This window comes from Pteronotus mesoamericanus, unplaced genomic scaffold, assembly GCF_021234165.1.
Source record: "Pteronotus mesoamericanus isolate MK-2021 breed Mesoamerican mustached bat unplaced genomic scaffold, CSHL_Meso_final contig_269, whole genome shotgun sequence".
NCBI classification, from domain to species: domain Eukaryota; kingdom Metazoa; phylum Chordata; class Mammalia; order Chiroptera; family Mormoopidae; genus Pteronotus; species Pteronotus mesoamericanus.
This window is the reverse complement of record NW_026555114.1, coordinates 3,272,358-3,299,941: the sequence shown is the minus strand read 5'-3', so window position 1 is coordinate 3,299,941 and position 27,584 is coordinate 3,272,358. Positions and strand designations below refer to the sequence as shown.

The window sequence follows — 27,584 nt, the reverse complement described above, 5'->3', positions numbered from 1 at the left end:
CTGACTTGTTTTGTTAATCCCTAATGTTTTTGTTTAAAAATATTTTTCTTGTTTTCTAATAAGAGACTTAATTACTTAAATATAAATTGTTAGACAGTCCATTTAACTTAACCTAATCAATATTTGGCATTTAAAAGTATTTGCATCTATTAGAGTTTTTAAGTATATAAACTAATTTATTTTAACAATGACTCTTTATTTAAAAAAACTAAAACAAATCACTGTGCAGGAGAAACAGCACCCCCTTGATTGTATTCTTTTTATAAACTGTGTCTCTGTTCTCACTTTACCATTAGGAGAAAATAATCTGTTTTCATGTGATATAACTGAATATGAATGATGTCCAGTTTCTGTCTCCATTTCCCCAGTCCCTAATGGGCCTCTGGGTGGAGCTACCTTTAACTATGTAACCTGACAAACAAATGAACATTAAACCTACTGTTTCTGGGACAATCCCCTTATAAAAGTCAGGGAAAATGGGAGGGGGTTGCCATTCACTGACCTAAGAGAAGCATCTGATAAGTATAAGAATTCTTTCAAATAGTGAGATAAGAAATAAGTATAAAGGAAAAGTTAGTTATATGACAGACTGTTCACTTTCATCATATAAAGTATGTTTTTTTTTGTTTGTTTGTTTTATGGCTATTAAATAAGAGGTTCTGGGATGCATTTGTGATTTGCAGAATTCCAAGAATGCAGTTCCAACACCTTTGAGAGGGCAGCAACCACAATTAGACTTGCTATGTTTTTTAGTCAACATGGAGAAAAGTCCATCTATGGGAAGCTTTGCTTTGCTCTTTTGATGTTTGTTTAACAATATATTCAAAGTATTTGAATTACATGATCTTTAACATAATTTCTTCCCTTACTAGCTTGGTGCTAACAGCGGTTTGCATATCATCATCTTTGATGAAATCGATGCCATCTGCAAGCAGAGAGGGAGCATGGCCGGTAGCACGGGAGTCCATGACACAGTCGTCAATCAGTTGCTGTCCAAAATTGATGGGGTGGAGCAGCTGAACAACATCTTAGTCATTGGTATGTTTGCCTTTTTTAAAAAAGTACTAGGATTTCAAAAACATTAGACACATAGGTTCAGAATTAAGATCTGTATAGGTTGTCATTATACTCCTTTGCTGCTGTTTCCAAATTAGGATCAAGTGATACTGAAAAATTTTACTATTTTAATGTGTAGCCTTAACAGGACAAATGAAAGATGAGTTTTAGTGATTCCTGGGTTTAAGCACATAGCTCGCCCACAGAGCACAGTGTGGTGCAGGGGTTTTCAGACTGGGTCCCGTAGGCCTCCAAGGGGTCCTCAGAGGGGCTTCAGATCATGCATCCCTATTATAGCTTCATCTTTTAACTGTTTAATGGGCTTAAGATGACTTTCGGGGCAGAGGGAGTCTGCTGTGTATGAAGGTTGGAAACCACTGGACTACGAAAAGGGAAGGGACTTTGGGGTCAGACAAATCAGGTTAACGTGGCCCCTCTCTCACTTGGACAGGTTACTTACCCCCTCTGAACGTTAATGTTCCTTTTTCAGTATTTGAAGCTTTCATTGTATTTATATTCCGTTGGCTTGTACAGTAGTGAAATATTAAAGTCTCCGTGTATTTTCATTAGAACAGATCAAGAACAAATGATATTTTTATTTGATAATAACTTGGTTTTCTATTTGACTTTTATAAAATGTTCTCTTAGCTTCTAAGGTAAATTACTATTCTTACATATACTGAAGGGACATTTTATCTTATTTTTGAACTGTGATCATTTGTATGTTTTTTAACAACTGTGCTCAGGAATGACCAACAGACCAGATCTGATAGATGAGGCGCTCCTTCGACCTGGAAGACTGGAGGTTAAAATGGAAATAGGTAAGAAGACCTGTCACTGATGGCATGGGGGTGGGGGTGCATTAGCAGGAGCAAAGTCGCATAACTCAATAGCTTAATGTTTGTTAGAAAAGTTGTGTAATGAGAAGTAGATGTTTACATGCTTGAGTATCTCTAAGAAAAGATGATGAATAAAATAGTCTCTATTTTCAATTTTATCAGGTTTACCAGATGAAAAAGGTCGACTACAGATCCTTCACATCCACACAGCAAGGATGAGAGGGCATCAGTTACTCTCTGCCGACGTAGACATTAAGGAACTGGCCATAGAGACCAAGAACTTCAGCGGTGCTGAGCTGGAGGGCCTGGTGCGAGCGGCGCAGTCCACTGCCATGAACAGACACATAAAGGTCGGTCAGGTCTCCCGACGGAGTAGGGGTCGGCAGCCCTCTAAATACTGTGCCAGTGGTCTTTCTCTTTCCTTTCAAGCGTGGCAACGGCTAAGGTGATGGTCACTTTTGATAGAGAAGATTCATGGTAAAAGGAATAGGAATTAACTATCAACTGCTAAGTCTTCAGAGTAGCAGTAGAAGTCATGGTAGCATCTGCTGCACGATAACCACTGACCCATCTGCGTTAGGCTGCCTCCATCTGATACATGTGAAAATGAAGATTTTGAAGAATTTTTAAAATATTTGTGCTGTGTTGAGTCGTAACATATCGAAGGAAGTTGGATTTTTTCTACATTCTAAAATTACAGGGCCTTCTTCATTCAGTAAATAGACTGCGTAATTGCTATTTTTGAGGTATTAAGCTGGAAACATGACATAAAGCATGGCCTCTCCCCTCGAGGAATTCAGAGCCAGGGAAATGAACATGTTTGCCAATTAGTACAATAATATATTGATACTCTGGTAGAAATGCATATGAGGATACTTTAATTTTGATAAAATTTGAACAAGTACAGTTGATCCTTTACCATCCCTTCTCTTCAGGTTTTAGTTATCACCTCTAGATAGATGGCTCCCAGATTTACGTCTAATCTCCTGAAAGTATGTCTCCCACTTTCAATTTATACTAAATAACTCTACCTGGATGTTTTATCAGGTCTCATTCAATATTGCAAAAACAAATTTGCTTTCTTTTTAAGATTGATTGATTGATTGATTTTAGAGAGAGAGAAAGAGAGGGAGAAAGAGGAAGGAAACATCAATGTGCAAGAGATACATTGATTGATCAGGTGCCTCTTGCACACCCCCAAATGGGGACCTGGCCTGCAACCCAGGCATGTGCCCTGACTGGGAATCAAACCAGCGACCTTTCAGTTCGCAGGCTGGTGCTCAGTCCACTGAGCCACACCAGCCAGGGCAACTTTTTTTTTTCTTTTTTACTACTTTTCTTTTTGCTTCTCTTTTGCTGATATCTGAATTTCCCAGGCTTAAAACTTCAGGGTTGTTTTTTATTTCTGTCACTCTGCTGTGTTCTGCATCAAGTCATTTGCCAAAGGTTGTCTGTTCTATCTTGGCAGTATCTTTCAGTTCTCATTGTCACTGTCTACCCTCTATTTGATTACTCTTCTTATTTCATATCATTCTACTCTTCAGAAACTTTCAGTGAATCACCTTTGTCTCCAAAACAAAATACAGACTTCTTATCCTTTGTCTTTAAGGTCCTCTAGACCTAGGGTCCTAAGCTAGCCTTTCCAGATGTGTTCCCAATTATTCTCTATACACTTCAGTCAAACTGAAATACTCATTGCTCATCAGACATTAGTTTATTTTTCTATTTCTCTGCTTTTTTTTCTTCACTGAGAGTCTTTACCCTCTCTGTTTACTCATCTTTTCAATACCTGGTTTATGTGCCACTACTTTCTTCAGACCTTTTCTGATTTTCTTTTTCAAAAATGATGTATTATCTTCCTGAAACAGTATTGTATCATTTATGGTACCTTTGGTTCAAAATAGACTTATTTGGCACCTACTATATGCCAGACACTGTGCTAGGAGTTAATGCTATAGCCGCAAAGTAGTAAATCTTCTACCCTTGAGCAGCTCACAGTCTATCCTCCACATAGAAAGGCCACATGGAAGGTAAGGAAGTGAAAGGTGTCAGATGTGGTCAGTTCGTGGAGAGAGAAGAGCTTTCACGGAAGGATTTCTGTGTGGATGTGTCACTTGGTAGGGCGGGGCATTTTAGGTAGATGGAACAATATATGCAAAGGAACAGAGACACAAAACAGCATGATACGTTAGGGTAATTCAGTATTGCTTCAGCATAAAAGGGAGGGGAGGTAGAGAGAGATATTGTGAGGAGACTGAAGTCAGGAGACTGAAGCAGGGGATGGAGCACAAAGAGCCTTTTATACTGTGCTAAGAAGTATGGACTTTTTTCTGTGAGTAGTGCTAAGCCATTGAAGAGCTTTAAGAATAGCAGTGACACACTGTTAAAACATAAGATCACTCTGGCAGCTGTGTCGAGTGGAGTATTTAGGGGAGTGGAGTTGGCGACACAGACAAGAGAGGGGAACTTTTATAACAGTTCTTGGAGGAAATAATAAAAGCCTAACAGTTAGGTTGAGGGTATTCTCATTATTTGGGTACATTCCAGGAATGATTCTAAATCAAGTGGGGTCAGCAAACTGTGGCCCAAGAGCCGTAGCTGGCCAGCCACCAATTTTTATAAATAAAGTTTTTTTTAGAACATAACCACACCCTTCATTTACATATTGTCTGTGGCTGCTTCCAAACTATAGCAGCAGAGTTGAGTATTTGCAACCGAGAAACCATGACCCACAAAGCCTAAAACATGTACTACCTCACTCTTTACAGAAAAAGGTGTCAACTTTCATGTCTTATTCATCTCTGAATCTCCCACAGTATCTCAAATAGGTTTAAATACTGAGAACATCATAGGTATTTAGTAAATATTTTTAAAGTTAGTAAACTTACATGTGTATTCTGAACCAAACTCTGTCCATACGTCATAATTTCCCTACATAATAGAAATGACTTTGTTCTAGCTCAAGAATGCCACTTTAGACAGATGAGAAAAAACCCTTTTAAAATACTGTAGACCCAGTAGGAAGAGGATACTAGTACTACTGCATTCTTTTTTTTTTTAAATGCCAAAGGTCTGGATAGTGTGGGAATATTATATTGGGTCCTTATAAAGTAAAGTGGATTGTTCCATTTTTCCTTTCTTTTTTTTTTTTTTCTTTTGTTTTTTCTCCTTGCCATAAGAAATGTCTTGGTAAGAAGTGATGGTGACTTTAAGAAAAATTGTGTAAATGATGTGAAATTGTTCCCCACCTTACTGACCCTTTACCTCAAACCACATCAGTGCTTCTTGATAAAATCCGCAATAGCTAGATTATTAGTTATCAGGTTTTTCATATGCATTTGCCTCCAGATTTTTCTCTTATGTAGTTACTTGCCATTTTAACCACAATAATCTTATCCCAAAATGTCTCTAAACCATCCTCTCACTAAGAAACATGCTTTCTTTAAGGACGTATTAGTTGTACACGGGAAGCAAAGAGATATGGTGGAAGGATCACATATTTCATAGTCCTAAGGTATAGTTTAGCATTACACTTCTTTCACTTTTTTGTTTCTGCTTTCTCAAAGGACAATAACTATGTATTTCTGGACTTTTGTGAAAATGAAATCAAATACTATAGGTGGAAGTGCCTTCATCAGGGGTGTCCAGCATGTGGCCTGAGGGCCACATGCGGCTCAGGATGGCTATGAATTGGGCCCAATATAAAATTGTAAATTTAATTTAAACATTATAAGATTTTTTTGTGATTACAAGTCACAATGTATTTAATGTGTGGCCCAAAGACACCAAAAGTTTGGGCACCCCTGTAAGCTATTGTTTACATTTTTGTTGTTATTGGCTGATTTGAGAGGATACCATGCATCCTTTTCAATACCCGAGTTTCTGGGTTTTGTTGACAATTTGCAGTTATCATTTTTCTAATTATAAAGCCAATATGTTAGTTACCACTATAAAGAATATACTATTGTTCAGATTTGCAAGTAAGAAATAGTACAAATAGTGGACATTATTTCCCTCACTTTTTCCATGTGGTTGAATTATCTTTAATTTAAACTTCAGGTGATGCATATTGACTTGTGATCATCACCTTTTTATACCAAAGAGCTTTTAATTTTTTTTACAACATCTATGGAATATTTAATACAAGGGACTTGTAGGCACTTCAAAGAAGGGAAGGATATGTAAGACACTAACTCCACCCATAAAAAGAAATAATGCTAACATGTATTCCTTTTCTGCATTTAAAAAATATCTGTATTGTCAAAAGTCCTTTCAATGCTGCTTCCCCAGCAGGACTCCTCCTTGGCTGAACAAAATGCATACAGTTTTAGTGTCCCATTGCTGTAGATGCTCATAGCTTTACTAGTAGTGATTGATGAATAAGTTATTTGAAATTTATGATTTAAAGTTGATATAGAACCTATACACAGCATTCAACTATTTGTTATGATGTTCTTTCGTTGTATTATAAAAAGCCATTATTAGTGTTTTTTGCTTCCTTTTCAAAAGATAGGTTTCAACAAAGTCAGGTGGACTAAACTAAACAGGTCTTCCCTGTTAAACTGTTCTTTCAGGTGTCCTAAAACAAGTGGAAAATCCAGTCATAAACACCTGATGATCATGTCATTTATAGTTGAACCCATCTTTGTGATCCACTAAAATTCATGTGACATTTGGTGGTTTTTATCCTGAAAGGAATTTCTGCTTGAGGTAGAGAAGATCCATAACCTAAATTTCTTCTGTTCCAGTCTGCTGTAAGGAAATAAATCGAAGACATAACACGCGCACACACAAACAGTTTACAACTGAATTAAGGCTCTGATTTATGTTTGCAGAACTTCAATAAAATTATTTTCTGTAGAATTTTGATTGATTGAGGTCATTCTACCCTTAATTTAACAGGAATGATAAGAACTTTCAAAGGTCAGATTTAAAAGGTTATGAAATTTAAGGGTGACCACTTGATATTTGCTAGTGTTGAAATACAAGTTTATTAGTTTCTGCAGGTATAAGCTGAAAGATGTTGACTCTTCTATATTGATTAGCTTTCATATATTAAATGCAGGGGAAAACCACACTAATTCAGACAATGAGAAGAGCTTTTCTGAGTGAGTAAAAAAATCAGAACTGCAGAACATTTAAAAATAAGGTTTTACTGACTTGATGAAGTAGTAAAAAAGAAAAAAATAGCTAGGAGAAAGCCTTAGAAAACTTAATGAATAGTCAGGAGTAATTTACAATGATAGTACTATTGATTGTTTATAATTAGGTAACTTCTAAAATTCTTGGAGTACCTCAAAACAACTGTTCTAAAATAACTCTACCCCATCCATCTTAATTCACTTTTAATTCATTGGGTGAGCCCTTTTTCAGTAGTAAAAAGACAAGTTGCACATCAGCTTCGGTCATGAAATATATCATATTTTTTGGCAAAGATTGAGAGATAGACAAGATTTTCTCTTCATATTGCTATGTTTATGTCATTTCAGTTTCACTGTAAGAGGAAATCAAAAATATAAAACCTTGTAGTAAAAACTTAGGGCTGTATAGGGAGAAGACATTTAAAATTAGTCGGGCAGCTTCATCGGGATTTTAATGTCAAAACTGGCTTCTTTATTTTCACCTTAAAGTTTACACCTTGTAGAATTCTTTGTTTTTCTTTTCAGTTTTTTAAAAGAATTTACTTATTTATATTCAGAGAGAGGGAAAGGGAAGGAGAAAGAGAGGGACAGAAACATCGAAGTTCAAGAGATACATTTATTGGTTGCCTCTTGCTCACCCCCAACTGGGGACCCAGCCTGCAACCCAGGCATGTCCCCTGAACTAGTGACCACTTGGGTAGCAGGCCAGTGCTCAATCCACCGAACCACACTAGCCAGGGCTAGAATTCTTTTAAACGTGTCAAAAAGTCTTAATCAGCCTTGGCTGGTATGGCTCAGTGGATTGAGTGCTGGCCTGCAAATCGAAAGGTCACCAGTTCGATTCCCAGTCAGGGCACGTGCCTGGGTTGCCGGCCAGGTCCCCAGTTAGGGGCATGCAAGAGGCAACCAATAAAACATATCTCTCGAACATCTGTGTTTCTCTCCTTCTCTTTCTCCCTCCCTTCTCCTTCTCTAAAAGTAAATAAATAAAATCTTTTAATAAAAAGTTTTAATCAGAGTTTAAAACCTTTATATAAGATTACCTAGAAAGGAAATTCTGTATTTACTCTTAATTAAATTAGCCTTACCCTCAATTTAAGAATACTGCTAGGCTTGTACAAGGACAAAATTGAGACAATGGGTATGATGAAATTAGATAATATATATGACTATACTTTATAGAGCTAAAAGAGATTTACAGATTATGAACTGAGCAGTATAATTCTTTCATAGAAATGCTTGTTTCCTGTAACACCATTTTTTTAAACTTAGAGATATCAAATAAATGTGATTAATATTTATCCAATACCTAATATGTGCCAATGAAAACCCTATTAATAATTTAAATACTAATTGTTCTCTTTAAGTAGAATATTTGTCTATTTACGTGCTACCTGCTCTCTTTTTAAAAATATAGTGTAGAAGTCATACATGAATACATTCTCTTTGTAGGAGACTCAAGGGTGCCAGAGTATTATAGGGAAAGTGAGACAGGCCATCTCGAACACCCAGGGGTAGTCGATGTTTGGGCGATACCTTTGTAGTCTGTTTCCTTTACATTTTCATTCATATACATATGCACTTCTTACAAAGCAAACAAATGACATTTTACTGCAGTTTATGTTTTTCACGTGACAATATGTCTTGGGTAGCTTTCCATGTCAGTATTTATAAGTCTTTATTATTTTGGACCAATGCACAGTATCCTAGACTATTATAACACAATTTAAAATGTGAGATCCATAAGGGCAGGAACTTTAGATCTTATTGCTATGTCTCTAGTGCAGCGATTTTCAACTGGTTTGTCTCAAGAATTTTTAAGACATGCAATACCTAACTATTTAGTAAGGGGCACTGACATCTTTTCCCTTATTGTCAAATTAAAAAATTTGACAACAGCCAACACAATAGCCATCTGGTGTGAGTGAATCAAAATTGTACCTACTTTTTTGGTCAGATTGGCAAAAAATATATTTTTGGGTGTGCTGCAGAATTTTAGTTATTAGTTTACGTAGGCCATGAAATGAAAAAGGTTGAAAATTGCTGCTGTAGTGCCTAGAACAGTGCATAATACTGTTATAAAAATGGTTGCCTCTATCTCCCTATGTACATGGAAGCCATTTTTTAGAGCGCCATGTTTATTTTGAAAATGTGGTTACTTTGTCTTTTAGTTTCTAGTGTTGCCAGGCTCTTTCACAGGTAACCTGTTTTTGTCTCTCAGAAAGGTTCTAAGACTTTCTCATCACCTTTGATGCTCTGATACTTTGCAACACTGTCTAGGAAGATGTGGGTTTCTTTTCATTTGTCCTGATCAGCACTCAGTGAACCCTTCAACTGAAAAGACACAGCTTTCTTCAGTTGTGGAAAACTTTTTTCTTCTGTCTTTTATTGTTTTTTCTCTATAATTTTTTTCTCTCTCCTCCTTCTCAGGAGTTAAAAAATTCTGGATTTATCTTCCATGCTTTTTAACCTTTCTCTCTAACTTTCTGTCATTACATGGGATTTGGGCAGGAAAGGAAATAAATAAATGTGTTCTATTTGCCATCCTGATGCAGTTTCCCAACAGTTTTTTTTTTAATCCCATAAAGCTGACTTTAAAAAAAAGTCTGTCATTTTATTTGTCTCAGCAGTCTGTTCCTAAAGGAACATGACTCATTTTATAATAATCAATGGAAAGTTGATATTGCTTAACATATGTTTGTTTTATAGTCAGATATTTTTTAAAGATAATTTTTTGTATAACCATAGTACCATTTTAAATATTAGACTCGCTTGCCTAGTGCTATTGGGAGTGAGCCCAGTCGCGCTGAAAAATGTGTTGGTATCTCAATCACTCATCAGGTCCAGGCAGTTCCAAGAGCTGATAAAGGCCTGGGTGCCTCTCCAGATGTCTGTTCTAAGTGTCAGCTCCAGGTGCAGGAAGCAGAATACTTGGAGCTGGCACATAGATTCTCAAGCACAAAGTATGAGTACAAATGAAAGTTGTAGGACCTTGGTCTCGTAGAATAATGGTTTTACAAACCTGGTTGAGTATCAGGTACTTTATAAAAGTATAAATGCCTGGACCCTCTTAACTCAAAATCCTGAAGGGGGTAGGGCTGGGTATCTACATCTCTAATGACTCTAGAGCTTATTCTGATATAAGGATGACAGCCACTGTTCTTAAAGACCCTCTGTATGTATTTTCTCCTCCTCATGCCCCGTTTAGAAAGAAATGGCTATCCAGTGTACTTTGGTACAGATGCGTCATAATTGTCTTAACTGGCACCCGTTTGGTGCACATTTGATTTGCTCCTAGTCTTCTGCTATTACAAATCACTATAGTAGATGTCCTGGTAATGTAACTTTGCACACATTTGTGAATATGTTTATGGGATAAGTTCCTAGAAGTGGAATAGTTCAGGCAAAGGTGTATGTGTTCACGAATTTGAAAGAGATGTGAAAATATGCTTTTAAAAATCCGGGTGTTACATTCTTAGGCCGAAAATGTTCTTAAATCTTACAAGTCCTTATATTTTGTTTTTATTTCTAATCAGGCCAGTACTAAAGTCGAAGTAGACATGGAAAAAGCAGAGAGCCTACAGGTGACAAGAGGAGACTTCCTTGCTTCTTTGGAGAATGATATCAAACCAGTGAGTATGAATGTTGAGTGATATGTAAGCCAAAAATAATAATATTTCAGGAGAAAATAACTGCCATTTTACCCAGTATTATGGAAGGTTATAGCATATGTAGTTTTTAAATTCAGAAAATCTCAGCATTATAAAGGTCCAATATAAGAAACATTCGAACAATAACTCTAATGGCTGGGTAATTAACCAACACTTACTGAAATATCTCTCATGGCGGGGAGCTCACCATCTTATAGGGCAGACCATCCTGTTTTGAGTGTTTCTAATTATTATTTCTTACATTATATTGAACTAGAATCAGTTTTCTCATTGGTTCTTACACAGTCTAGAGCTACTGAAACCAGACTTATTCCTAATTCATTCATCCTCCATATGTTAGTTATATATCATATTTAAAATTAACTCTCATGTTCTTCTGTCTCTCTCTACCTTTCTCCAAACTCCTCCAAGGCATGCCTTTTTCTTGCTTAATACCTTTAGGTTTAACTGCTATAGTTTGTAAGGTCTCTTAACTATTCTAAGTGCCCTTTTTTTAAGAAATGCAGTCAGAACTCAACAGTCATATTTGGAGCTTTAGAATACAGTATAAAGTCATTAACCCATTTTCCTATAAAATAACCGCTAATGTTACTCAAGGATGAGTAACCATTGCTTGGAGTCCTATATTAGTACAAAAACAAAGTACAGATAGGCCACTTAAATGTGTGTATGTTTGTTTTTCTTTTCTAAATGGGTCTTAGGTGCAGAGAATTGAATTAATCTTATTCTTCAGTTCATAACATACTGTTGTCATTAGTCTACGATCATGATGTATAAAATAAAGTACAGTGTGCGTAATTTGGGGGACTTGCTATTTTATTACATATTTATTAGCAATTATCATCCATATGATTTTCTGTAGCTATACATCACTTATTTTCATTGCTGAATAGCATTCCATTGTGTGGCTACCACAGTTTATCTATTTCCCTGTAAATGAGCATTTAGGACATTACCAGTTCTTCATATTACAAAAAAGTGCTGCTGTGAGCATTCTTGAATGGGTTTCTCTTAGATATATGTTTTTAGCTATGAAATCGCTGGTTTCTTGGGTATATGAATGTCCATCTTCAAACTGAAGAATTTCAACTTTTCCCAGTGCTTGAATCAGTAAGCACTTCCCCCATAAATGTAAAAGAGGCCCTGTTACTCTACATTGTCTACAACACTTGGTATTGTCAAGACTTAATTTTTGCCATTCAGTTGGATATAAAATGGGATCTCATTCTGGTCTTGATTTGCACTTCACTGATTACTTGTGAAGGTAAGCATTTCTTCGTATGTTCACTGGGCATATGAGTGCCATGAACTGCTGTTCATGTCTTTGCCTATTTTTCTGTTGTATTGTTTATTCTTTGTTTTTTTAAAATCTGTATAAGTTTTTATTCTCCACAATAATATTTATTGCAAGTATCCCCTTTAAAAACAAAACTCAATTTGCTTTAGCTCTATTTGTTTATTACTGTTGTGAATTCTAACTATAAAATAGTTACTTTCAAAAGTTACTGAGCAATGGAAATGGTTAATCTTTTGCTGTTGTCATTTGTAATAATTACCAAAAATATTACAACCAAGCCTAACTGATCTATTCCAAGATTGTTTTAATGACAAATAATTTAGCTACAAGAAAGGGGAAACTACGATAACAAAGTTACATAAGTAATAAGCTTCTTTTATTTATTCCAAGGGTCTGGGGGATAAAACAAAAAAGGAAGTGGCAGGATAAGGAAGGAAAACTTGTACATATTGTGTAGCCTGGGAGGGTCACCGTTTCCCGGCCCAGGCACCTTAAAGCTGCTGCTGGGAGACTGAGAGTGTGTACTTGGAATAATCAAAGACGAAAGTCAGCCAATGTACGTATCTCCCACAGCAGTATTTATTAGGCTCTTCCTTTATGACTTTTTACAGGGCCACTGAATGCAACATATCCAGGCCAGGGAATGAGGACTTTCCTTTGTACTCAGGAATCAAAGGACTAGTGTGTATGCAGGGACCAAAGAGAGGTCTGTGAAATGATGTGGTGGCAAAGTAATAGAGTAGTGAGATTATCGTATACTGTTTAGAGACAGTATTACAATGAATGATTTTCTGTGAGGTAGAAGTTCTAAAGAAGCATTAAAATTATTTCATACATTGGGCAGTGAAATATTAACTTTTTAAAAATATGTTTATTGATTTGGGGGGAGGGAGAAAAGGAGAGAGAGAGAAACATCAATGTAATGGGGAAACATAGATTGGATGCTTCCCATATGTGTCCTGACCAGGGATCAAACCCCCAGCCTAGGTATGTGCCCTGACCAGGAATTGAACCACAACCTTTTGGTGCATGAAATAATGCTCCAACTAACTGGCCCACCTGTCCAGGAAGAAAAATTAACTGTTTGAAGGATGTAATAACTTCAAATTTGAAATTCTCAAGATATGGCCATTACATTACCCTGGGTAATGTTTTCCTACTCATTTCTTTTCCTGTTAACCTTGTGAAAATTCAGTTCAATTAAGTAAATAATTACTAAAGTTATTGGCTACTTTTGGCAGCTGATTTGATGGGAGTTCCAATCTGAGATTAGGAGTTGAAAATGCAGAGGGATATAATTTAAACTCCAAAATGTAGTGAGCACAAGTAAAACTTTTACATATAGCCCTGACTGGTTTGGTTGGGCATCATCCCGCAAAGTTAAAGGTCATCAGTCTGATTCCCGGTCAAGGCACATGCCTAGGTTGCTGTTTCAGTCCCCAGTCTGGGCGCGTAGCACATAGGAGGCAACCAGTCGATGTCCCTCTCACATCAGTGTTTTTCTCCCTCTCTTTCTCCCTCCCTTCCTCTCTCAATAAAGAAAATAATAATTATTACATATAATAATTGCTTTTCTTAACTCTTCAGTCTTTCATTACAACTGCTCGTTTCTTCCTCACTTGAAATCTTATACGCATATACTTATTTAGTTCCATTTAACTTGTATCCCCTGCCACCAAGCTGATGTGAACAGGCCCTCCTTATTACCATTTTACATTCCCATTGTAATCCATGACACCTACAGTGACAGTTAGGATAGTGTCTTTGTCTGCCTCGCCAACTGTTTCTAATTTCTAAGTCCACACTCTTTTTTGCCTTTTTTGTTCTTAACAGAAGGCAACAACCCATGTACTCCTTACAGAAATAAGCACATTGGAATGTACCCTTTCTCATGGATTATGGCAGTTTGGGCCCTGGTAGAATCTGAGCCTAGAATCTGTTGTTTTATTCCGTTTAGTCACACAAAGCAGCTACCCCCCCCCCCCCGCCCTTTGAATAAAATGTTAAATGCAAAATTATAAAACGGCAGGTTTGATTTTGTTTTGCTTTTCAGGCTTTTTACATTAATATGGGACATTGCTCAACACTTTCAGTGTGTAGGAATTATTACTCATCTTTTATACCTTTAAATATTTTAATTTTTAATACTAATGCCCAAAATGCTTTAAATTACCCTTTTCTTCCATAGGCATTTGGCACAAACCAAGAGGATTACGCAAGTTACATTATGAATGGTATCATCAAATGGGGCGATCCAGTTACTCGCGTTCTAGAAGATGGAGAGCTGCTGGTCCAGCAGACCAAAAACAGTGACCGCACACCATTGGTTAGCGTCCTTTTGGAAGGTGAGAAGAAATGATGAGATGGTATAAAAAGTAAACAAACAAAAACAGTGCTTTTTACAACGCTATTTTAGCACATTCCAGAAAAATGAATAATTTTTATTTTTAAAACTTTTCATCATTCTGAAAATAGTAAGCCAGTATTTATGTACCAATATTGTGCACAAGTTAAAGTTCTATTGGGAATAGAATGTTACTGATGAATGATAATGACTAGCAGTCTTGTATGATTGTATCTAAATTTCTTCATTACTTAATAGACTATAATACTCAATACTCCTGGTACTCAATTCAATTAAATAAATATTCATTGAGTACTTAATTAGTTGATTTGTATCTTAAAGCTGCCACTGTGAGACAAAGTATACACTCTCTCACTCAGAGCAGCAGCTTTAAGATATAAAGACATTCACAGAGTTCAACTTGGTCATAAAAAAGACACATAAACAAATTCCTAACTACAATGTATATGTGTAAAGATGTGTGTGAATGCAAGTCATTTTGTCCATCAGTAGTCAAGGTAATTTAATTTAATGTTTAATTTAGGTGGTATTCAGAGGTGGTATCCAATTTATACTTTGAAGGATCAGTTAGGATTTTACCAAGTAGACGAAAAGGACATCTGTTCACTAGCTGTTTATTTACGGTTATGATTAGGACAACAGCAAAGTTCAGTGAGTCCACAGGACAAGGGGATGTGACCCTTTCCCGAGGCCTGGGGGTGGGTTCACTGAGAGACGACACACATGAAGCAAGACCCGAAGGAGAAGGAGAAGCTGGCCAGGCAAAGTAGTCAGGGAAGATGTCCTAGGTGGAGAGACCAGCATGTGAAAAAGCCCTGGGCAGGAAGGAGATTGAAGCGGGAAGGGAGGTTGGTTAGACGTGAGACTGAAGAAGTAGACAGAGAAGCCAGTTCATGCAAAGCCTTGTAGACCATGTTCAAGATTTAAACTCTATCTGAGGGCCAGAGGGAAGCCACTTGGGTTTTCGGCAATGAAGTGGCGTGATCAGATTTGTATTTGCAAAATATCACAACTGCTTTGTGATGGGGAATGGATCGGAAGGGCAAAAGAAGATACAGAAGAGGCCATGGGTGGGAATCAGTTGCGTCGGTCTTCCTGAGGGCTGGCTGTAGTTTGGAGTGGCAGTGGTGGTGGATATGGGGGTAAGCAGGCCTTTTGGAGAAATACTTAGGAGGTAGAATAAAAGATACGTTATATTATTATACTTATAATTAATTGTTAATCATAATTAAGCTATAATTCTCTGAACTCTTACTATTTGCCAGTCACTCTACAAGCACTTTACACATATTATCTCATTTAAACCCCACTTCGGTTCCGAAGACAGATGCTGCTGCTCTCCCTACTTTGTAGATAGGTAAGCTGAAGCTTAGAAACATGAAGTACCGAGATGGGGTGTGGGAGAGGCATCGAACTCAATCCTCAGGTTTCTAGTGTACATGGCCTGTTTACTAAGATTGGGAGCACTAGCAGAGAGGCAGGTTTGGATAAGAAAGATCATGAGTTCAGTTTTGGACATGCTGAGGTTGAGGTTCCTATAGGATAATTTAATTGGAAATGTTGAGTAGCCCAATGGATATATAGGTCTGGTGCTCCAAAGAGAGGTCTGGCTGCAATATACATTCACAAGTTGTCAATACATGGGCTGTTGAATCCATGGGAGTGGGTGAAGTCACTTACAGAAAGCGTGCAGGTTAAGAAGAAAAGGAAGCCTAGAACTGATCTCTGAGGTGCATCAATATTTAAGGACTAAGTAGAGCAAGAAGAGTTCACAAAAGAGACTGAGCAAGAGTAAATAGAGGGGTAAGGCTGGGGAGAGAATGTGCTATCACAGAAGCAAAGAAAAATATTTAAGGAAAGAGGAGAGTTATCAGTTGTATCAAATATTCTTAAGAGGCCAACAGATAAAGTGTCTGTTGGATTTGGGGACATGGAGACCCTTGGTGATCCTGATGGAGTGTGTTCCATGTAATGGGAATGGAAGCCATAGGGTTTGTCTGAGAATGGATGGAAGGTGAAGAAGGAAGACAGCCAGGGTAGGTAAGTGTTTAGGGAAGTTGCCTTTTGAAGGGAGAAGAAAGAATAGTGTTGCGGGGTGTGAAGAGGAAAAGATGGACCATATGGGAGAGGGCGTACTATCAATAATGTCCGCTTTATGAAAAGATGGGAAGGAAGAATTGGTTGGTTGATGGGTGGAAGAGGGATACACCTTCCATTGCACAGAAGAGAAGGAGGAGATGTGTAAGTACAGGTAAGTTTGTAGATTTGGTTGCTTTTATGAGAAGGTTTGAGTCTTTAGAATTCTAGCTTTTTAAGTCACATTTGCTTCTAATAAGGCAGTTTTTCCCTGGCCCGAATATGGTCTCCTAAGATTATATTTATTTTGTTAGACAAACGATTTGTTAGAACTAAATATAAATACTGATACGCATTTGAATGCACTCTTTTTTTTTTTTTAAGATTTTATTCTATTTATTCTTAGAGAGAGGGGGCGGGAGGGAGAGAAACATCAATGTGTGGTTGCCTCTAACTCATTCCCAACTGGGAACCTGGCCCACAACCCAGGCATGTGCCCTGACTGGGAATGGAACCAGTGACCCTTTGGTTCGCAGGCCGGCACTCAATCCACTGAGTCACACCAGCCAGGACCACTCATTTTTTTTAAAGAAGCAAAACCTTAGCATTTTGAATATTTAGCCAGAAGTTTGAAAGATTAAGGCTATGTGAAAAAGAAAGAAGGAATGTATTTCATCATACTTTTGAGAAATGTTAATCATTTCATTAAGTTTAGTTGCTAATAAATAAGAGAAAACATGTCTGCCATGAAATTGTGTCAGGAAATGTTAATGAGCAACTAGTTGAGACCTCAGTACCTTGTGGATAAAAGTTTAAACTTGTTTTATTCCCCTTTGCTTAGGTTGGCTTTTTTCCCCTGACTTGCTCATATCTTTATGCAGGCCCTCCTCACAGCGGGAAGACTGCCTTAGCTGCAAAGATTGCAGAGGAATCCAATTTCCCCTTCATCAAGATCTGTTCTCCTGATAAGATGATTGGCTTTTCTGAGACAGCCAAGTGTCAGGCCATGAAAAAGGTATCAAGATTTTTACTTTCACTTTAATTTCATCTCTCTAAGATGTGTGTGTGTGTGTGTGTGTATGTTCAAATATGTCTGTGTGTGTGTGTGTGTGTGTGTGTGTGTGTGTGTGTCATAGCAACTGTGTTCTTCTCAAGTGGAGCTACATTATCAGAATTTTTAAAGAAACAACAACTATTTTAGACATGTTTAACTTGGTAATGCATTCTTATTAGAGTATTTTTATCTTCCAAATTATGTTTTGTTTTATATATATTACAATTAATTTTTAGTTCTTAAGTTCATATTGACTTGTTTGAAAGAAAGATCCTAGTGAAGAGGGTTTGAGTATAGCGGTACAAATTTATTTAGGGTTTTGTTTTTTTTTTAAGTTCTTTCATCAATGTACAAAGTCAAACTGTTTGAGGTCAATTAAGTTGACTGTATTCAGAAGTATATCATTGGAAAGATATTTCCAAAAACCCCTACAAAAGGATAATGGTATATAGATAACAATCAGAGTCTGCTTGACAACTGAATGCAGTCCTCATCCTTCTTCCTTTCTCCAAGTGCCATTTGTCACCTTCTCAGCATGGCTTCTTTGAGTTATCAGTGAGCTAGAACAACATGGAATAGACTCCTAGAACTGGTAGGACTATAACACTGTCTGGTCCATCTCATACATTCAAGCAAGTGTCACGTAGGGCATCGGCATCTAGGATAGTACGTGGCTGCTCTTTAAAAAAACAGCAAAAAGCAATTATGAAAATTCTTAATGACTGTCCCATCTCACTTGGTAGCCAGTTTTTCCATTGATCTTCTGATTTTATATATTCCCAGACAGTGAAGAAATTTTATTTTGTATCTAGTTAAAGTATCTCTTTACTTAAATTGGGGTTTTTTTCATGTTTGATCTCTTATAGATAAGAACTGGCTCTTAACGTTAAAGAGATGTGGAAGAATCAGAATCAGGGAAAGTAATCTTCAGAGCTCAAAGATAGCTCAGGGGTCTTTTACCATGCTCAGGGGCCCCCTAGGATAGAATCACTTCAGTTTTTCTTCAGGGAAGAGACTGAAGGAGAAAACAGTATTTAAAAAGAAGCAGGCTCCCAAAAAATGTTTGAAAAGTTAGTCTCTCTTTTGTGCAGGTGGCAGAATATTATTTCTGTAGGGTGATTGAAATGGATGGAGGAGGCAGAGCTTGGAGCAGGATTCCAGTCCTGCTCACTGAATGTGAAGGTAAATATTCTGTATAAGGATCATTGAAATCGAGTATGAAAGAGAGGGAAATGTTTTGAGACACAAAAAGAACTTAACTATCAGAGTCGGTTTATTCTGTGTCTAAGGTGAAACCAGTCCAGTAGTATCTATTCTTCTCATGATTCTGGACAGAATCAAGAGGACCAGTAACTTCCCTGATGTAGGTAGGGGTTAGTTTTCTTTGCTTTTTGTTTTTTGTTTTTTGTTTTTTGTTTTATTTCCGCCTCTAAAGCAAACCCTTAAGCTACTTCCTCTGGTGAAAATTTACATAATAGCCCTTGGACACTGTGGTCATCAAATTTATCTTTTAATTGAACAGCTAATTCTACTGGCATGTCTCTAACTCCATCTACTCCTTATACTTGTCAAAAGTAGTCATCCTCTGTGCAGATGGTAAATTATTCCACTGCTTTTCACCAGCTGCCAGCCTCTGCCTCAGATGTACTCCGAGATGTGGGTGGATGGTCCTAGTTTTCTATAAAAGTTTTTAAAAAGTACTTTAGACTCCTGCAGATCAAAGCTGCTTTGTAAGTGTGAGATATTATCATTTTTATTATTTTAATCTCTTGCAAATTGACTTGAGGGGGGAAGGTAATATGCTGATTTTAGAGGCTTAAATGGTTAAATTAATGGCTTAATAACTTATGATTTAATCTTTAAATTGTTGAAGCCTTTCAAGGCAGAGTTTTAAATGAGTAGAAGGCTAAGGAATATGAAAATAAGTGTCTATACAAGCTTATTCAAAATTGTTTCAATTCATGATTCACAGTCTGGATCATCCATGCATTTTTCAATTTAAGAAAATTATTTCTGCTTCAGCAGTAGAATAAATACATAATCAACTTTTTGGGTTTCCTTGGGGAAAATAATATTATTCCCTGAAACCAAAATACAGAACAGAGAAAGAATGAAGCATAGGTGCCTTAGAACTATATTAGAATATTGCAGAATCTTTCCCTGGAAATAATTTTTATGTTGTTGCCTAATGACAGGTTGACAAAAGCCTGAGGGCTCAAACTAGTCTTAAAGGTGCTAAGTCTTCAGGTTGCTTTTGAAAATGAAATATAAATGCCGCTCTTTAGCAGATCTAGTCCACCTCACACCGCTGTTGTCTTCCCTTCATCTGTAGTGTGATGATGGGAAGCTGTTTTAATTTTTTTTCAGAGCACAAATAATTTATAATTTTTCTATTATTCTAGAGAGAACAGTTCTTTCTGTATAAATGCTTTCCCCAACTCTATCCCCAAGTGTAGGGTTTTTATAGTTGCAAAAATAATTTAGAAAATGTAGAAAAGAACATAAGAGAAAATAAAAACGAGTCCATGTTTGTCCTTCAGTTTTCTTTACTTAGACGAGCGCGCACGCACGCACACACACAGGCGCGCGTATACACACTATGAAGGATCCATTGGACATGTTGTTTTAAACATGCTTTTATCACTTAATATATTATAAACTTTTTTCAGTGTCATTAAAATTTACCTCAGTATTATGTTAAATTAATAGCCATGTAGTCTCCATTTAAACATTCCCTTTTTATTGAACAGTTAGGTTGTTTCCAGGGGGGTTTTTTTTTCACAATTATAAATATTCTGTAGAACTACCAAACTAGGGAAGTTACTGCCCCCAATTTCTTATTAGAGTTTTCTTAGCATAGCATCTTTTACTGGCTGAGAACTTGGGTTTAGGTTTCAAATAGACCTGAGTTTGAATCCCAACTTCACCCCATTTACCAGCCCTTGGCTATAAGCCTCTGTCTTCTCATCTAGAAGATTAATATAATGATAATAGCTGCCTCATAGAGTTAGGAGAATTAAGTGAAATGGTAATTTATGCAAAGTATTACACAGTGCCTTGGGTTGTAGTATGTGCTTAATAAAGTGTAGTGGTTATTTTCACTTGTCGTAATTATTATACATGCACTGCTGGTTATTTCTTTAGGATAAATTCTCAGAATTGGTATTGCTACAGTAAAAATATGAATAATTTAAAGATTTTTTTAAATAATATTGCTATCAAAACTCGTATGTTAAAATAGTAATGATCTATAGGAGCCCAATTCTTTTTAGAAAGTTGAACTAATTTACACGAGCGGCCCATCACCGGAATGTCAGTTTCCTTAGACTCTCCCGCACACTTGATGTTATGAGAATACTTTTTGGCCAATTTCATAGGTAAAGATTAGCATTAAATTATTTATTCAGCTACATTTTCATGACTAAATGCTCAATTTTTAAAGATTTTTCAAAATGTTTTGCAACAGGAATAGTGAAACTCAGAAATATTATAACATTGTTTTTTGTCAAAGAGGGATGGTCTGAATAATTCATAGAATATCTTTTATACCACTTTACTACTTAAAGTAAAAGATAAGAGTTTTTGTCAGTAGAGAGGGTCATTAGACTTATTTTAATGAGTAAGATTTCACTGTAATTAAGCGATTGATTTTAGTTCACGTATGGATGGTATTAAAGTATACGAAAGAAATTTATTCTCAATTGATTTAAAATTCACCTTGTATTCATCTTAATTTGATTAATGAGTTCTTTTTCCATAGATCAACTTCTCAGCACTGCCAAAGTCTGTCAGACTCTGTATTATCCTTGCATTCTGGGGGTACCATATGTTCCTTTCAGATACTCGAAGTATTCACAGATCTTCTTTCCCCAATTTATGTTTGTTTTCCCAACTTCATTTTATTTTAATATATTAATTCCATTATTTATTTTTGCATCTATACTTTTAAAAAAATGTTGTATTCTATTAGTGGCATTAAATGAACAAAAGAATAAAGCAATAGAGTTTTATTTTAACTAATTACCTAAACGTGATGCTTTTTGAGTACAACAATTAGTACTGAGAAGAAATAGAACAATCCGATGTGACTAAATTATTTAAATTAAATTAGGTAAAAATCTTCGTGATTTATAAAACTATACCCATTAATAACATAATATAGTCTTGCTTTTAAAGGAATGAAAATTAATGGAAAAATTTTCCTTTCCACTAGCTTTGCAAGAAAGAAATAATCTTCTTTGAATATCCTCCTCCTGTAAATCCCACTGCAAATTGTAGTCTGCACAGAACAGAATCATGGTGCCTAATCCTCCCCTTTTCATGGTTTAGTCCATACAAAGAGCAGGGCTGGAAATTGGATCTTTTGACAGCAGTTACTAAGCAACAGAATTTGGATGTTTTTGGTTAACATCCTAATATATAATGTTGCTGATTTGTTGAAGTTTGTGCATGTATTAACCGAGAGAAATGGACACTCCAGAAGGGACTCCAGGTCCCTGCATGGCCGGGGGCAGGTGCCTGTTGTTTTGTTTAATGCCCGTTTGTCTTTTGGCATTTATATCTGTTTGACACACAAAGGAAGATGGTGCAGATCTTCAGTAGAACTTTCAGACCTTGTAACTTTTTATATTACTAAGAATACCTCACTCTGGGGCTCATAGTATGTGAAAATGTTAAGAATTTTTCCTGAAAATCAGGGAGAACAAATAAAGGGTTTTAAGGTCATTCCAGGAATCTTTAGTGCTTTGCCAAAAGTTTAGGTCCACTTCCTGAGGCAGTTTCATTAAAAGACAGCTAATGTCTGCTTGGTCTACTCCCCAGTTATATTTAGAAACTAGAGATTATTACTGATAGCACTGATTTGAATTTGCTCATTTACGTTTGTATATGCTACCAAATATGATTAGAGTATGCTCTCAACTAATCGTTGACAGACTTACTGCATTAGGGATTTTTTAAATCATCAGATTTTCACCAACTAGGTACTTCACACCAACCAGTTCAGAATTGAGATGAACTCTTTCAGCCCCCAAAGAAGCAGAGAATTTGGCTTCACTTAACCTCGGAGCACTAAAGGGGTTATAGAAAATGGAGGACAGAATCTACCTAGAACACACTTTGCTGGGGTTTGTAATTCTGAAAGGCTGGGATTAACACGGAGCTAGTGCTGATGTGTTCCCATTTGTATTCTTGTAGGTTCCGGGGTATGCGGCTGCTGCCCCGCCCCTGCACACAGGTGGCTCCCAGCTTGTCGGAAGATTCCAGGAGTGGGCTGTGGGCCTTGAGAGCCAGCTGTGTCTTTGAGGACTGTATTCCCTCACCCCTGTGTGTCAGGAGCCCCACGCATCCTTTTCCTCGGTGCTTAGAGTACATCCACTCTTAGAGGCTCTTGCCTCGAACCCAGGCTCCACACATTCTAGATTGTCACTCATGACCACTACCCACCTGTGCACACAGGAGAGGTGGAACCAGAGAGTTTCATGACTGTCTTGTTGTGTCCACAGCTAGAAGATGATGGGATTCTGTTTTCTAGAGATGTTCTTCATCTTCTAGAATAGTCCTCATTGTTTCCATGCCTGCTGATGCCACTCCTTTTCACACTTCCTCTTCAATCCTTACCTTTTTTCTTTAGCTTTCTCTTTCAGACCTCTCACCTGACTTTAAGACTATATATATAAACATGTATACATATTTATATCTATACACCGTTAACTTTACCTGCTCTACAGGAAACTCCCTGATAAAACTAGGGGGATCATACACCCCAATTTGGTTTGAGCAATCCTGGTTTTTACCTGTTGTTCCAGTGTAATTATTAACAACCCTCCCCTTTCAAGTATCCTGGTTTGCATGATACTTTATATGATCCCCTAGTGATAACCTCTCCAGCAAGAAAACACTTGAGCATTATTCTTTTATCTTAATAAATAAGAGGATCAGAATTTAAATTAATTTTTGTTGAGACTGTAAGATACAACCATTAGCGCAGCGGCCGCCCACCTGGCGTTGTGCTGGCGTCATTTGACCAGGAGCAGGCGCTGCCTCTCTGCCGCGTGCTGTTGCTGCCGTGAAGCTTGGCATTCCAGCTGCAGCAGTCTAGCTGGGCAGTTTGTGAGCTTTTACTTTTTGCATCTCATCCTCTAGTACTTCTCCTTTGTGGATGTATCTACCTATAGTTGTGGTAGAACCTCCGGCTTAACATGTAAGTGTCTCACGTATATTTTAGTATGGCAGCTAATCTCATACTTGCCCGTCGAATCTGAGTATCTCCTTAGTGAACACTCTCCTGGGGCCTGGGCCAGGAAGTGAAAATGGAAGCGGCTGAGATTAAGCAGAAAAGAGGAATCCAGGGGAAGTCTGAATGACCCTGTATTGCACTATTGACTAGATAAGAAAAACCGGGTGTGAGAAGTGAAAGGGGCGTGTGTATTTAAATTAGAGCAAGTTGCTACCCAAAGGAGTTTCAGTTGACTGGTCAAATGAAACTGGTTAAGTTACAACTGGAATTGCACTGCCTCTGTCATGGTTAGTATGTTGTTAAGAGTTACCTGTGAGTGCTCCTCTCCCCGTGATACTAATTAGTACATTAAGAACTGTCTGTAAAAAAATCCTTTACGTTGAATGACTGCTGTAGGTACTTTTTTTCTAACATGTTATAGTCCATGCAGTCAACTGTGAAGTGATTTGTAATGCTTCATGGATCACAGTATCGAGATAAGCTGGTGAGACTACATAGCATTGTTTAGACCCAAGCAATGTCCTCAGTAAGGACCCTGTGGCCATGTAAACTGTACATTGTCTTTGAGAAGGGAGAGGGCTGATTTGGGGAAAGTAGTGTCCTGGGCCCTTGTGGCTCTAATCCATGATATTGCAGCTTGATAGACAGAATTATATTCTTGCATCAGAACTTCTAGTAAGATTCTGAAAAATAAAATTCTGAAACTTTAAAGAACAAAGCATTATTTTCAGTGACTTTTTGAAATCACCTGAGTTTGTACGATACCACATTGGCTGCTGTGTTGGTTCAGTCTTCAGAAAATAGAAAGAACCAGAAGGGAACTGCTTCAAACTTGTGCGTTGTCTCTTCCACTCCCCTCCTGCTTCACCTCTCCCCCACCACTGCACGCACACATCACACCAACACTGACACCCTCCACTTTAATTCGTATTGACTGTATGTCAGTTCCTGCAGTGCTCCTGAATTTTCTCACCACTGTGCCTACTCCTGTTCAGCATGCTCTGCGTAGAACACTTTCTTCCCTGTTTTCCACTGGTTGTTCATCCTTTGAGTCTCATCTTAAATGCCACTTCCTAAATTTAGGAGCACAGCTTTGACTCCATAATCCTCTGTATCAGTCAGAATAAGCTAAGCTGTGCTACAATAATGAACAACCCCAAAATCTCTGTGGCTTAAGGCAACAGTTTATTTCTTGCTCATGGTTCACGTCCATCATGGCTCAGAGACCCAAGCTAGTGGATAGCAGAGGCCCCATCTCACATATGATTCTGCGATAGCCAAGGCAGGATAAAGGGAGCATGGTGAATCAGGCAGTGACTCTTAAACCTCCTTCCAAAAAACAATATATTTCTACCACATTTCATTAACCAAAGCAAGCCCCGTAATCACCCTTAACTTGAGAGAAGGTGAAGAAGTAAAATCCTACCATGTGCCAGAAAGAGAAACAGGATGTGTATGGGTATCGCCCGTGACCTCCACATCTCCTGTGCTCTGTACCGCTGGATCATCCTCTGTTTATTTCCTCTAGCGTAGTAATGTCATGCTTATTATAGATACATGTGACCTGCTTTCCCTCCTCTAAGTTTTGTGAAGATGGGATCCTATTTGTCTTATTCATTACTCTCTTTATTGCCTTCATTAATGTTTGACACAATGGGAATTTTAAAAGTATTTGGTGAATGAATAAACACTGCAAGATTCAGCCCTTAGCTCTGTATTCTTCTGCCTCTGCCATTTTTCCTTAAAGGTCTCATCCCTTCCCGTGGCTTTAGCAGTCACGGCCCTGAGGATGCTTGTCTACCTGACGTCAGTCATACCTCTCCAACTACGTGTCTGATAGTCCTACTTGAATTTAAAAATGCATAAATTTATTCTGTCAGTAAATATTTATTGATTATTTTCTGGTAAGGTATTGTAGTGTACTAAGCGATATTGAGGACACAGAGCTCATTAAGAGTACTTGCTGCCCGAGGCTTACAATCTAGCCTTACAACACAGGGAAACATACAGTGAGTCCATAATATATACATAATATATATGCAAAATGCTTTATCAAAGGAGAAGGGAGGCAAGTGACTTATGGCAAGACGGATTTAGAACTTCTCTTGTTTCAACCACTGACATCATTAAGCCAATATCATTAGTAAATACTGTTTTATGCCAGGTCCTGGAGAATCATGCAGTGACACTTAAAGCTCCTTCCAGAAAATGATACGTTTTATCATTTTTATCTACCTCACAATCCAGTGGGGAGACAGAGAGCTAAGGATGAAACGGTAGATGGGATGGTGACACCGTGTGGGCGGATGACCGAGGGCTGAGGGGGAGCAGTGCGGAGGAGAGCGACAGAGCTCTCCTTTCAAGCACACTTTCTTTCCCGTAGGCAGCAAACGCGGATTAAGTATGGCTGGGGAGGAATTTCTGGTCGGATTGTCAACATGAGTTGTTTTGTTTTGCTTTTGTTGGGTTTGTCTGTTTTGCATCCTTGAGGGTGACTTCTGAATATAGAAAAGACTATGTAGCTAATTTAAGGTCTAAAAAATTAAAATTCAGCGTATCAAAATTATGTAAGACCTAGTTGTTTTTTGGGTTTTGTTTTTTTTTTTTAAGATTTTATTTATTTATTTTTAGAGAGGGGAAGGAAGGGAGAAAGAGAGGGAGAGAAACATCAGTGCGTGGTTGCATCTTGCATGCCCCCTACTGGGGACCAGGCCTGCAACCCAGGCGTGTGCCCTGCACTGGCAATCAAACCAGCGACCCTTTGGTTCACAGGCCGGTGCTCAGTCCACTGAGCAACACCGGCCAGGGCTATAAGACCTCATTTTTAAAACAAAAATAAGCAAACTTTAAAAAAGTCTACTTACTTCTCTTTGTAAGTCTAGAAAAATTTAGCAGTTACTTAAAGGGGAATTTTACAATCTAATTACACTTTTAAAAAATCTTAAACTATTTCCACATTTAAAATATTTTATTTTCTCTTTGAAGTACTTGAGTTGTTTGTCTAACAAAAATCATTCTAAGTTTCAAAATAAGTATATAATTATGTTTAATAATAAATTAAATTAAAACATAAATATGGTTAATCTTAGAATATTTTTACCATTTGCAAGTTATCTTTTACCTTTCGATGTAAAATCAGTTATTCAATTGCATATTTTAAGTTGAACTAGCAAGGCTAATCTGGTAATCTAATATGATAAATTTTCTTAATTTTTACCAATACTTTAAAGACCAAGTATACATACGTTGTCTTTAAACTTAGTATGAAAAATATTAATATTACAGGTTGATTTATTTTATTCTACACCTAATTTTTTATCTTGTATAGTTAAAAGACACCTACTAAGGAATATTATACCTCCCCAAGCAAGATTTGGGGGTGGGGGGTTTCATTACAACCTTGGTGCACTGAGGTTATTTCACAACTGGAGAGATTGGGCAGGTGTACAGGAATTAGTTCTCACAGGTGACACCAGTGGGATGCACTGAGCCTCAATTAAAGTTGCTGGAAAAGGAATCCCCACATTTACAAAAAGGCTGGTCTTAAGGCCTTGGGTGCTCAAAAGACAATATACTGTTATCTTTTGTCTTGTTCTAAAGATAGAACCAGATCTAGCTGATCCTTCATACTCGACTTTAATTCTTTTGTAAACACTTTGACCATTACGGTCTGATTTGAGTTGACAAAGCTTCTGTTCTTTCAACATTATTCCTGCCTAATAGGGCCACAGTTCTTACGGATAATAAAATGGCATCCAATTTTATTCTACATATCCCTTGTGACTTCATCTGGCTCTTGAGTCACAACTACTGAAGTTGTGCTCCTGACGTAGATAGGGGAGACCTT

At 37.4% G+C, this 27,584-nt stretch overlaps 1 protein-coding gene across 2 annotated transcripts in view; it reads left to right on the top strand.

Annotated features, from left to right (window-relative positions):
- NSF (N-ethylmaleimide sensitive factor, vesicle fusing ATPase) overlaps positions 1-27,584 on the top strand; it is a 133,041-nt gene that overhangs the window by 76,935 nt on the left and 28,522 nt on the right. For both annotated transcript variants that reach the window (XM_054574877.1, XM_054574878.1), the window contains exons 10-15: positions 873-1,038; positions 1,803-1,877; positions 2,058-2,245; positions 10,573-10,668; positions 14,193-14,349; positions 17,327-17,460. In XM_054574877.1, the coding sequence (XP_054430852.1) occupies positions 873-1,038; positions 1,803-1,877; positions 2,058-2,245; positions 10,573-10,668; positions 14,193-14,349; positions 17,327-17,460 (816 nt within the window). The remainder of the gene's footprint in view (positions 1-872; positions 1,039-1,802; positions 1,878-2,057; positions 2,246-10,572; positions 10,669-14,192; positions 14,350-17,326; positions 17,461-27,584) is intronic.